This window comes from Pan paniscus, chromosome 3 (assembly GCF_029289425.2).
Source record: "Pan paniscus chromosome 3, NHGRI_mPanPan1-v2.0_pri, whole genome shotgun sequence".
NCBI classification, from domain to species: domain Eukaryota; kingdom Metazoa; phylum Chordata; class Mammalia; order Primates; family Hominidae; genus Pan; species Pan paniscus.
In genome coordinates, this window is record NC_073252.2 from 183,192,808 (window position 1) to 183,205,584 (window position 12,777).

Here is a 12,777-nt window from a genome sequence, read left to right on the forward strand (position 1 = left end):
TAAGGTGGGAGTGCTACTTATACTTTAAAATAATAATTAACTCCCTCTTGCTCACTGCCAAAGTTGGTTTGTACACATACAATGCACATAATATAAACAAAATAAATTTTATCTAGAAAAATTTCCTAAATAATTTCACTGTATAATAAATTGGATACAAATTTTACAGAACAAAATTGTATTCATTTTAAAGTTTCCTCCTTATTTCTGTACTCTGTAGTGCCCAATAGGCTAAAAGAATCTTAAACACATCTCTACTAATCTACCAGGACTTGCGTGTACCTTTCAAATCCGAAGCCAAAGGCCTACTCCGAGGACTAGAATTATCTTCGTGAGTATAGTTGTCAAAATGGAATTTCTCTCTTCTTGAAATATAAGTTGTTTTTGAAGGGTCATTATGCTGATTACAAATTTTATCACTTAAACTTAAATATTCTCGTTGAAGATTCCGCATCTCAAATTCCAAGGTATCCCTTTCATTTTCTACGCTTCTTACGTAATTTTCTAAAAGTATTTTGTCTTCAGTAAGTCTACTGATGCTGTTTTCAAATTTTATATTTTCTTGACTATGTTTCTTTAGTTCTTCTTTTAGAATCTGGTTATCTGTTTTGGTTTCCATTACCATTTTTGATAACATTTCACATTCCTTGCCAATTTCTGACAAGCTATTCTTATAAATACTTGCTTCTGATTTTGCATTTTTTATTTCTTGCAGAAAATTCTCTTCGGCAGTAGATTGGTAGGTTTGAATATTCTCAATTTCTCTTTCCATAATTTGCCTGGCAGCAGTAGATTCTTGTAATGTTGTTTCAAGGTTGAGTTTTTCATCTTTAACTGTTTCTATTATTTGAAGAAGTGTCTCTTGTTCCGTTTTTGCCAATCTTTCTTTCTCTTTTAGCTGCATTATCTCTAGCTGGCTTTCTTTTAGTTCATTTCCAAGTGAGCTTTTTTCTTTTAGAAGCTGGTGTGTTTTTTTCTCTAACATTTCTTTTTCATCTTGTATCAACAGAATATTGGTTTTCATTGCTTCCATTTCTATACTCATTCGATTATTTTCATTATTGACAATGGCCATATCACTTTGAGTTTTGTGTTCCTTACTTTTTAGTTGATCTAATGCTTCCATCATTTGTTGCTTCTCTAAAGAAAGTTGTATATTTTTTTCCTCTAGAGTTTTATTTTGGCCTTGCAGAACATTATATTTACTAATTATTTTTTTAAATTCTTTAAGACACTCTTTGCTGTCTTCTTCTGTTTTACTTAACTTAGACTGAATAGTACTCTTTTCTTCAACCAGATTCTTAAGTTGCTTTTCATATGTTTCAACTTTCTGTATGAGAGATTGTGTGGTAAAGATAAGAGGTTTCATTTTGGACTTAAGGTTTAGATTTTCACTCTCCAGTTCCGTTACCTTTTTCTGTATCTGCACAGATTCTTTTAGGTAATTCTGTAAGTACTGAATTTTTGCAACACACTGCTCAGTAACGGAATTAACTTTGGAAGTTTTCTCATTTTCAAATATTATTGATCCTTGTTTTACTAGAAATTGTTGTCTTTCTTTGTCTTTCATTTCATGTTTTGTTTGGTCGAGGAAGGACAGTGTGTATCTTGGAACTCTGGAATGGAATTTTAAATCTGTAATATTTTTGCCAGTGATGGGAATTTCTTTATTGTTTTTCTCATTTTTCTTTCCCCTGTGCATTTCACTCTTAGATAACTTTTTACATTTTCTACAGAAATGCACATGGAATTTTGACACTGTTTCCCTGAAGGGGAGTAATTTCTTCACTAATGCCTCTAATTCTGAAATTCTCTTTGATTTTATATCTTCATTTAAGTTACCGTCCATGTTTTCTTCCTTAATAAAGTTCATTTTATCCTGGTGAATAGGGGACATGTCATATTTACCATTCCTGTGAACATTTGGATCAGTTTGTAAAGTCTGAAGTTCATTTGTAAGTGCCACTTCCCCATCATGTGACTTTTGAAGCTCTTCTTTCATTTGTTTGATAGAATGGCAAATGTCATCTAAATTTTCACAAAATCCATGCTTGAGAAAAGGCACAGTAATTTTGGATTTATCCTGAATTACTGTATCAGCTTGAGACATCACATTTTGAGGTGCAGTAGGTAGAAAACGATAAAAGTTATTATAATTCTTCAAGATGTCAGAATTTTCTGAAGGGTGTATAATTATGTTTGAAGATAAATTGTCTGTTGAAGTTCTCAGAGTTAATGTGTCCTCGGAATGTATCTGGGATGGAACATTTACACTTTGAGGGAGACTGTTCACACTATCACCACTTAATTTTTCTTCCACTGAATGAAGTGTCTTGGAATCCTCAAAATGATGACTTTTCTCCATAGAAAGGTTTTCTTCTTGATTCTCTGTAGGCTGTAACAATAAGAAGTACACTATAAATGTATGGTCATTTGCCACATGATAAAGCAGTACAGATAATATTTTGTGGAGGGTTTATTTATGTACCCTAAACAAGCATTTTATCCATTTCTACAGCAAAGGAGCATAACAAGTATGATTTATTTTCTCCAACAGTTATTTTGAGATCTGTAACTCTGGTCTTCACAATTTGCTTAGAACTTGCTCTTATTTCCTTTGGGGTGAGATACATGGGCCAACCCCTCAATTTCAGAAATATAGAAATGTAGCGTCCTTCAAGAGGCTGTCATAGGTAGGTGGGAAGAATGGAACCGATAGGTCAAATGGGAGTTTCAGGCAAATGAATGTTTCCAATTCTGGGCTATTTGTTAACCTTAGCTTGCACTCATTTCAGATGATTTTAGGACTGTGACTATCCTGGAAGTGTGAATTTGAGTCAGTGTGGACACAGTGATGGTAACTTTGGTTTGGAGCTTTTCTAGGGAATTTACCCCAGACCTAGGTCAATCCTAAGTGAATAGATTGGCTATAAAAACTGCCTTGCATTTGAATTTACTCGGGAATCTTTCACGATCTGGACTAAGTCAAATGTCCCTCACAGACTCTTAAGAGAAATGGGAAAACTGCAAAAGTACAGAGGTAAATACACATCTTTTAAGGTTTTCAGGACTGGGGTTTCCTTATTTTCATCTCTGATGGTCCATTTTTCCTGTAACAAAGAGGATCATGTAAAGTGAAATGAACTGATGGTAGTCACGTTTTGAAGTACCTACATATAGAAATGATTTCTGTAGAATAACATACCAAATCCTTTTCAATGCGCGTGCCAAACACCAGATTTTTTTCTGAGCTAAATTGTGGGTTTTCTACTTCAATAATACTTTTGTTCAATATTTCACTGATTTCCGACTGTACCTTTAAAAGATAAATTGAGAAAAATTTGATTTCAGATTTGTAAACTTATGAATGTACAGGAATAATAGACATTATAATTAAAAGGTGTGTTTAAATTTCCTGCCCATAAACAGTCTTTCCCATCTTATAGAATATAAATGAAAGCTACTTAATTTATTGTAATCTCTATCGTTAATCTTTAAGAAAATTATGCCTTGTTATAATCAGAAGCAATTTAGTAAAACAAAGTTTTATGAACTATATTCAAATGATTTTAGGTGTCTGATTTTTACATTGTTGAATAAGAGACCTTTGGAATCTATTCTGTCCCCCTTAGGAGGAGTTATCTTCCCTTCCTATTTCCCTGCAGGTGCTTTTAGTATAAGAATATTGGGATGAAGTTTACATTGGGTCTTTAGTGAATATGTGTGTGTTACATACCCCCAATATCTATACTCTAGCCTTCTGTTTATACTTCTTCTTATTTCTTCTGGATGAAGCGTGGTTATGGTAGTATTGATTCTGCCTCTAACTCCCAGGGGCACCTGACTGAGTGCTCACTAGTCAGGGAACAGTGGCCACCTGACAGTGATTGGTTGAAGCATTGCATGTGACCCAGTCGGGATCCATCTGAATCAGGCCAAGAACCTCAGTCTAAACCATTATGAGCAAAGTGTAGCCGGGTGCGGTGGCTCACGCCTGTAATCCCAGCATTTTGGGAGACTGAGGTGGGCAGATCACCTAAGGTCGGGAGTTCAAGACCAGCCTGGCTAATGTGGTGAAACCTGGTCTCTACTAAAAATACAAAAATTAACCAGGCATGGTGGTGGGCACCTGTAATCCCAGCTACTCAGGAGGCTGAGGCAGGAGAATTGCTTGAACCCAGGAGGCAGAGGTCGCAGGGAGCCAAGATCATGCCACTACACTCCAGCCTGGGTGACAAAAATGAAACTCCTTCTCAAAGCAAAGTGTACTCTCTTCTTTGACTTGAATTTGGAAGGAGAAAGAACTGGACCTTCTAGCAGATCTTCTACCACCACAGGGAGTCTGAGAATCCCCTACTGTGGAAAGCAGAATCAGGATACAGAGTGAGACCTATTTTGACGACACAAGACCTGATCATGTGGACTCAGCCATCCTGAAGTGAGCTCTCTCCAGGACTTTCATTTACTTGAGCTATTAAAGTGTATTTTTTCCCTAAGCCAGTTTGAAGTAGATTTCATGTCACCTATAATGAGGGTCCCTATTTGTAGTCTACATATAGACTTTAAACGTGTATTTAAAAAATCAGCGAGTGCTATCTCTTTTGGCTTGTTTCCAAATAGAAGTATAACAGAGAAGAATGTAGTTTCTTTAAAATAAATTTTGAGCCTAGAATATGCTGTGGCCTCTATTATATTAAATTCTGTGTCAACTAATCCATTGGCTAGTGACCATCAGCTTAGAAGATGGGATGATACTTCAAGGTGAGATATTTCATATATAGATCAAAAGAAACATACCATGCTGACATTCTGCAAAGTCTGCATTCGCAAAGCCTGAAATGATTCCAACTGCTGCTGAAGGACCTATGACAAAAGTAAAGTATGAAATTGAGTATTTTTAGGTAGGTAAATGTATTCTTGAATTGTTATGATTTTATGTCTCCCAAAGTTGCCTATTACTTGAAAAGATCCCATGAGGGTCAGGTGGTTCACATTCTTAGGCATTTTGCTAACTCCCCAATGTGCTTTCATGGAGATCCTTGTGAGGATAAAGTGAGAGAACCTGTTTGCATTTAGGAAGTATTTATTCTGAAAAAGATCAGCCTTTACCCAGAATTTTGGAGATAATAAAATGGAATATAGACTCACTTTCAATGCTGATTGTGGTTGGATTTGATTTTCTGATTCTGCTATGCAGCCATATTCTAAGAAGCAAAATTGAAAAACCATGTGACTTAATTCTTAAATTTTATTTTTTAAAACCTGTAATAGAAAGCAGTCTCCTAACTTTCTTGGATACTGAGGCAGAGATAATGAGAACTTCTGATATTCACACTATGCTAGTCACATAAGCTTAAGTGGTAATTCTCGCTTGACTTAATATATCTACTTGAGGTTGTAATAAGTGTCTTCACTTTTAGAGTACACCGTTAATTTGCAACACCACACTTAGAACTCTCAAAAACTCAAATATCAAATATCTTTGTTTCTGGGATATAAACTGCATTCAAAAAAAACCTAATAATGCTCATATTATGGGAGACCCTTGGCAAAGTAGTATACAGGCCTCAATTTCTGTGAAATTTCCCTGTGACATTTTTCCCCTTATGGAAACCAAGTTGGATCAACAGCATAATTTTTGTCCTGGCTTAAGCACAGTACGCACTTGTGGCTTCCCTTGGGAAGGGCAGTTTCACATTCACAGTCTTTAGATCCCCTCTTGGCCATGTATGAATGGGCCTGGGCCTGGAACACTTCTTTACCAAGGGGACTCTTGCTAAAGTCCTCGTTCACAGCCTGTGCTGGACTTGCTACCATGTGTGGGGATAGCACTCCCAGCTTCAGACTCAGTGTGTACTCCTTTGTTCTGCTTAAGTGTGTGTGTCATATGATACCTGGCCAACCCTGCTACTCTAACTGTCCCCTGCTAGATTATAGATGGGCCAGAAGGGGCCCTCTGGCCATGGGGAACCAACACCCACTACTGAGGCTGATCTTGCTCCGTCTCTTCAGTCTGTGAGTAAAGGGTTGTTCCATCCGGTGCTTGACTGTTGTGTTTTGCTTGGCGACTCTGATACTAAGATACAGTAGACAGAAGTACTCCAGCTTCTTTTGATAATAGGCAGAATGTCACTTGCTTGATACCGTCCTGGATAGATTATAGATCTGCAACAGGGGGAGACTCTATCATGTTTGCAAATGCCCTTATATCCCTCTTTGTCTGCATGTTAGGCTGCTTGCTTTGTAAACTTTTTATTAAAGAGTGTATTCATAAAAGCTTTCAGTGTCCTAAGTAAAATGAGAGCTATGATGGAACATTCCCCTAGGCTGATAATTTCTGCCCTAAGTTTTAAAAGAGGTCAGCGAATCTCCTTTGGATTGGCAGACTGTCAGATGTTAGAGAAGCCGCTTGCAAAGTAGAGGCACCCCTTCTGCTCTCTGACCCTCACCACCAAAGGGCAACGCTGGTTTGGAGCCTGGAGCTGCCTGGCTATTGAAGAATCCCACCTTCAGTCAGAGGGTGGGGAGGGAGAGCGAGTCTGTCTGGATCTTGCTTAGCTTTGCCTCCACCTTCAGTCAGAGGGTGGATCTTGCTGTCTGGATCTTGCTTAGCTTTGCCTCTTCTTGGGAATAAAATGGCAGCTAAACTCCTGGTATCCTGAACTGTTCATCTAAAAAATAAGGAACTGAAGGAAGGCCCAGACCAGCATAGGAAGGAAACACAACGTTTTTCAGACTCTAAAGTAACCTCTTCTAATGAACTTAACTAGACCAAAGTGCAAATCGGGAAGAATATACCACCTAGAATCCTGCCACCCACAATGAACTGTTGTTAATTCTAGGTGCCATCTTTCGGTCAGCTCTCTATGCACATATGTGGACGAAGTGGAATCATTTTATACATAAATGGTATTTTACATAAATAGTGCCTATATTTACTTGAATTTAAGAGAATTTTTAAAACTGCAAGTAGTGGAAATTATTTCTAGTATTTAGATTTTTTTTACTACATGAGAGATATTATTTCCTAAGAGATCCCTGTAAACTAATGAAAATTAACATGAAAAGAATTAAGAGATTGAAACCTTTATTGTTTCAATAACATACAGTTCTATTGTATTCATTGTTGACTTACTCCCTGCCAAGAGAGATGAGAAAATTAGCGTTCTATTTCCTTCCATGCCTACTTCCCTCTTTTCATGGTATTTGCTAGTTATGTGATTTATACACTGTGAAGGTTTATGTTTACATTCTGTTCTGTAACTGTAATTTCCACACAGCTCTTTATTTAAACACGAAGATAGGATATCATTCTCGTAAATGTATTCAGCCTTCAACTCTATTCTGAGTGATGTAACTGTTCAAAATTCTATCTCCTTCCTATACCTACAGGAATAGCTTCCTTTTTCTGTACAGATTTCCTTTCATTAGGAGGATTTGCAAGTTCAAAGCTAAATATAAGATTCCTTTAGCTAAAACCAAATAAGAAATATGAGACCAAAAGAAATGTACAGACTTAATAAAGGGATACAGTAAATCAAAGATTTCAAAGAAAGCAATGGGATTTATACATGTTGTCGACATATATTTTTCATCTTCCATCTCTTCTTCCTTTCTTGGCCTCAGCGTGATTGCACTGGTACTAAGCAGCTTACTGGACCCACGGGAGCAGAAGATGAGGACACGTCGGAGCAGGAGACCGGGGCTAGGTTATGCAGAGCCGCCAGGCCAAGCTGAGCGGATTGGCTTTTCCTGCAAGTGAAACGGGGAACTTTGGAAGGTTTCCATCATGAGAATGATTTGATCTGACTGAAAAGTTTACAGGTCACTCTGCTACATGATAATAGAGTATGGGGTGGGGGTGAGAAGGCAATTGCAGGGCTACCGCAATAATCCAAGTGGAGATGAAGATATCTTGGACTAGAATGGTGGTGGGGGAGGTGGGGAAAGCAGGCAGATTCAGAATATACTTTGGAGATGGAGCCAGCAGCATTGCTGGAGGATTCGTTGGGGCCAGGAGAGACGAATGAAGGATGGCTCCTTGTTTTCTGGTGAGAGCAGATGGATGAGGGATGATGTCATTTACTGGGGGAAAACAGTAGAGTAGGAACATACTTTAGGAGAAAAACATTTTTAGATATGTTAAGGCTAGGTTGTCTGTTAAACATCAAAGAAGAGATATCCAATAGTCAGGTGGGTCTACCAGTGTATGATTCATGGGAGCAGCAATGAATACATCATTCAACATGGATGGGCCTGGCGCGGTGGCTCGCACCTGTAATCCCAGCACTTTGGGAGGCCTAGGCGGGCAGATCACGAGGTCAGGAGATCGAGACCATCCTGGCTAACATGGTGAAACCCTGTCTCTACTAAAAATACAAAAAATTTGCTGGGTGTGGTGGCGGGGCCTGTAATCCCAGCTACTCGGGAGGCTGAGGCAGGAGAATCATTTGAACGTGGGAGGTGGAGGTTGCAGTGAGCCGAGATTGTGCCACTGCACTCCAGCCTGGGAGACAAGAGCGAAACTCCATCTAAAATAAATAAATAAACAAACAAACATAGATGTCACTGCTGGCCATGCAGAAGGACATGTATAGAAGCCCGAACGAAGTGCTTGAGGAGAGAATGGAATGTGGAGATTGGTGGGCATGGAGGATAGGTCACTGTTTCTAGTTTCACTGTGGAAGGGAAGACAGTGCATCCTGGAAGAGATGTGAAGGTCAAGAGGGATTTTTTTTCTTTTTTTGAGATGGAGTCTCACTCTGTTGCCCAGGCTGGAGTGCAGTGAAGTGATCTTGACTCACTGCAGCCTCCACCTCCAAGGCTCAAGTGATCCTCCCATGTCAGCCTCCGGAGTAGCTGGGACCACAGGTGTGTGCCACCACATCTGGCTAAGAGAAGGAATTTTTTTTTTTTTTAAACCACAGGACATTCTAACATGCTTGTTTGCTGCTGGAATCACATAGTAGAAAGGGAGAAAAGCAATAATTCCGGACAACGAGGGAGGCTAATTGCAGAAGCTGGGACTTGAGAATTCCACAGGAGATGAGATCCAGAGGAAATCACTTTTGATTGATCAAGGACAATTCTTCCGTTGAAATGGGAGAAGACCTAGAATATGGGTTTCACAAATGTGAAGGGTGAGAATGAAGGAGTTTGGGTCTGAGTGCTTCTACTTTTTTCATATAGAGTGGGACCATGTTATGAGTGGAGCGGCCAGGGAGAAACGTGTTCGAGATTTAAGAACAGGAGGACTGAAATAGCTTTTTTGCAGAGGATTTGAAGAAGAATTTTCTGTGGAAATAAAGTAAGTTTTCCCAATAGCATTGAGAGTGCATTTTAGATTCATGGTATGACTCAAAAGTGAGTGTTTTTCTCCAGCAAAGTTCAGATGATTCTGCACAGGCCGAGAGTAGGCAGGGAGTCGGATTCATCTATTTTTAAAAGCTATTAACATAACTTTCTGTTTTTCTTATGAGTTTCAGAGACATCGGCTGCTACTTATTCCCAAAGGAAAGGTAATTTAAAAACTAGGCAATACTTAGTCACACAGAATTACGTGATTCTAGAATTGGAAGGGAAATTATCAAAGAACCCAGGAGATAAAACACAATCACACTTCACCATTTACCAAGTCCCTGCTAAACATACAATACCGGGAGGCACATAAAGCGGAAGGCATGGTCCCACCCACCAAGATGAGAGTTTATTGGGAATGTGAGAATATTACTCATCTCATATTCAACTTAAATTTTCCAGCTGCTTCATATTTCTGTCAAAAGTGAAAAACAAGGTAGTTATCAATGGGATGACTTTTGAGGTAATTTTTATTCTGAGCCTGCAAAAAATATTGTATTCAATGTATACAAAAAGTACCAACTGCATACCTGTAGCAAACAGACCAAGAGGAACAAATACATTCTGAAAATGCAACAGGGTAACGATTCTATATAAGATGTCAGGCTCTCTGCAAGCTTTGTAATTCTTAGGTTCTTCTCATTGCAACCTCTGCCTCCCGGGTTCAAGTGATTCTCCTGCCTCGGCTTCCTGAGTAGCTGGGACTACAGGCATGTGCCAGCACACCCGGCTAATTTTTGTATTTTTAGTAGAGACGGGGTTTCACCATGTTGGCCAGGCTGGTCTCAAACTCCTGACCTCAGGTGATCCTCCTGCCTCGGTCTCCCAAAATGCTGGGATTACAGGCGTGAGCCACCATGCCTGGCCGCAGGTTCTAATACTGAGTTCTGCTGTGACAATTCAAGTTCATTCCTAGATGTCCCTGTCTTACAAAGCTTTGTGAGGTGTGGCACCCTCTGCATGAGGCTTTGTCACAGTCATTATGCAAGGAGCTATGCAGCAGGTCGCCTGCTGCCCAGATTTGAATTCTAGCTTTGCCACACACTCGCAGTGAGGGGATAACTCTAGGCGAGTGTCCAGTTTGTAGATAAAGCCCTTACTGAGGTGTACGAGGTGTACGGCACATAGTGAATGCTCAAGAGACACTAACTCATTACTGCAGAGGCAATATGATGATAATTTGGTAAATTCAAAATTTCTAGTCAAGACGGAGGGGAGAGAAGCCTTCTCAAAACTCTCCAGTGCTTCTCAATTTTCTCAGAATAAATCCCAAATTCATCCATGGAACTACAAAGCCCTGTCCTGGTTCCTCCCGCCTACCCTTCCCTACTTGTTCTGCTCCATTTACAAGAGCAACCGTTCCTCAATCACACCAGCCACGCTCCCACCACAGGGTCTTTGCAGTTGCCATTCTCTCTGCCTGCGGTGCTCTTTCCCTAGAAATCTGCACAGATTGCTTCTTTACTTCCTTCTGGTCTTGGCTCAGACGTGACCTGCTGAGTGAGCCCTTCTCCTACCACCCTGTTTAAAATGACACACTTCCCACCCACCTCTGCCACTCCAAATATTTCTCCACCCCTTCTCAGCCTTATTTTCTCCATAGAATTTATTCCCCCCTTACAAACAATAGCCTTTGTCTGTCTGTTCCCTCACTAGAAGGTAAGCTCCATGTGGGCAGGGAATCTTGCAAGTCTTGTTCACTGTTGGATCCCCAGCACCTAGAACAGCACTTGAAACTTAGCAGGTGCTCAAAAGAATATGCTCCACAAACGAATGAATGAATGAAGGCTCGGGTACAACAGGGTGCTGGGAACAACACCCTGGGCACCCTCAAATTCAAAAGTCTCTCACAAACCCATTCCAATAAGGGTTAATTAGGTTAACCACTAGTTCTGAAATCAGAGACACCTTGGGAACATTCTATAACTCTTTGTAACCTGGCAGTAGTTATGCAAATCAGGTCATTATTTTCTCAGTACACGGGGAATGGATCACTTGGTGACAATGAAAGCATCAGTAGGAGAGTAGAGAGAAGGGTGCCAGCCATACCTCCTAGTTTTGCCTGTAGTTGCAGGCAGGAAATTCCTGGGTGGCCCCTGACTCAAGATAACTGGTGTTTATTAAGAACCTGTCCTGTGTCAACCCCAGACCTGTAAACACTGTGTTCTGGCAAGAAAGACTGTAACTCTTAAACATGTACATGTGCTGTTTTGCATGTAACTATTTTCTATAAATGTTGGCATCTTTCTCCAGAACCCTAAGCCTCATTCATGTTAGAAAACATGTGATCTTGCCAAATTAAGGTACTTCTATTTCTTCTGACCTTACATGCTCTCTTTGAGGTAAATACGGAGCTACCTCAATGTCTTAACTCTCTGTGAGGACTTTTTCTCCTTCGTTCAGGGGGCCCCTTTGCCCCTCCTGGTTGCCCAGGGAAACCTGCATATCTCAAGGGTAGAGGTAGGAGGGCGGAGAGGGGACTGGCCCGTGCCTGTCCTGCTGGCCTCCACTGGGGTGTTGCTCATCCTGGTAGTGCCTGGGCAGCCGGGTGTCTTCTGTCTACTGAGGTGTGGCTGCTCTAGTCTCTTCTTTCCGGGCCCTGACAAGGCTTTTTGTGAAGATCTTGCATGGTGGAGGTGCAGAAATCCTGTCCCAACCTCAGTCCTCTTGTGGTTCAGCACTTTGGCATCAGGATTGCCCATATCCTACAGAGGGGCAACTGGGGGTCCGGGCATGGCACATCAGTCTAGACCCTTCTCCTGCCCCGTGCTCTGCTCCTTCCCCGGCATGTCCCCTCACAGCAGGCTCCTCTGAGAGGCATGTAGTCAGTCGCCTGGGACTCCACCTTCAATGTCCTCAGATTCCCCTAGCTGGGTACCCCCATCTTATTCATAATTTATGCGGCGCTTGAAAGCTTTAGCTATGTGGCTATTTCAAACATCCTCCCCATATAATATCCTGTAGTCCATAAATATTTACTGTAAAAAGTAGTTTTCTTTAGAAAAGGTATACACTCCTCCCTGGATATCCACAGGGGATTGGTTCCAGAGCCTCTGCGGATAGCAAAATCTGCAGATGCCCAAGTCCCTAATACAAAATGGGGTAGTATTTGCATAGCTTCTATGTGTATCCTGCTGTATACTTTAAATCATCTCTCGATTACTTGTAATACCTTATACAATGTAAATGCTATGTAAATGGATGTTATACTGTTCAAAATTTGCATTTAAAAATTGTGGTACTGTTATTTTAAAATTTTTTTTCCCCCTGAATATTTTCCATCTGTGGTTGGTTGAATCCAAGGATGCGGAACTCCCAGATACCGAGGGCTGACCGCATATCGTTTTAGTGTGTGTCCAAAAAACGCAACAATTCTTACTTAGCATTCAGAGAAGCAACGGAGCATAGCGTGGTGGTGAA

The 12,777-nt window shown here is 40.4% G+C and overlaps 1 protein-coding gene across 13 annotated transcripts in view; it reads right to left on the bottom strand.

The window, feature by feature from the left end:
• Nucleotides 1–12,777, bottom strand: part of CCDC110 (coiled-coil domain containing 110) — a 31,240-nt gene that overhangs the window by 12,685 nt on the left and 5,778 nt on the right. For 4 of the 13 annotated variants that reach the window (XM_034959512.3, XM_003823474.5, XM_008977137.5 and 1 more), the window contains 4 exons: nucleotides 5,149–5,204; nucleotides 4,798–4,863; nucleotides 3,206–3,316; nucleotides 283–2,395 (listed from right to left, as the gene is read on the bottom strand). In XM_034959512.3, coding sequence (XP_034815403.2) covers nucleotides 283–2,395; nucleotides 3,206–3,316; nucleotides 4,798–4,863; nucleotides 5,149–5,204 — 2,346 coding nt within the window. Of the gene's footprint in view, nucleotides 1–282; nucleotides 2,396–3,205; nucleotides 3,317–4,797; nucleotides 4,864–5,148; nucleotides 5,205–5,981; nucleotides 7,753–12,777 lie in introns of all 13 variants that reach the window. The other 9 variants (XM_034959517.3, XM_063604024.1, XM_055112063.2 and 6 more) reach the window with 5 other exon arrangements.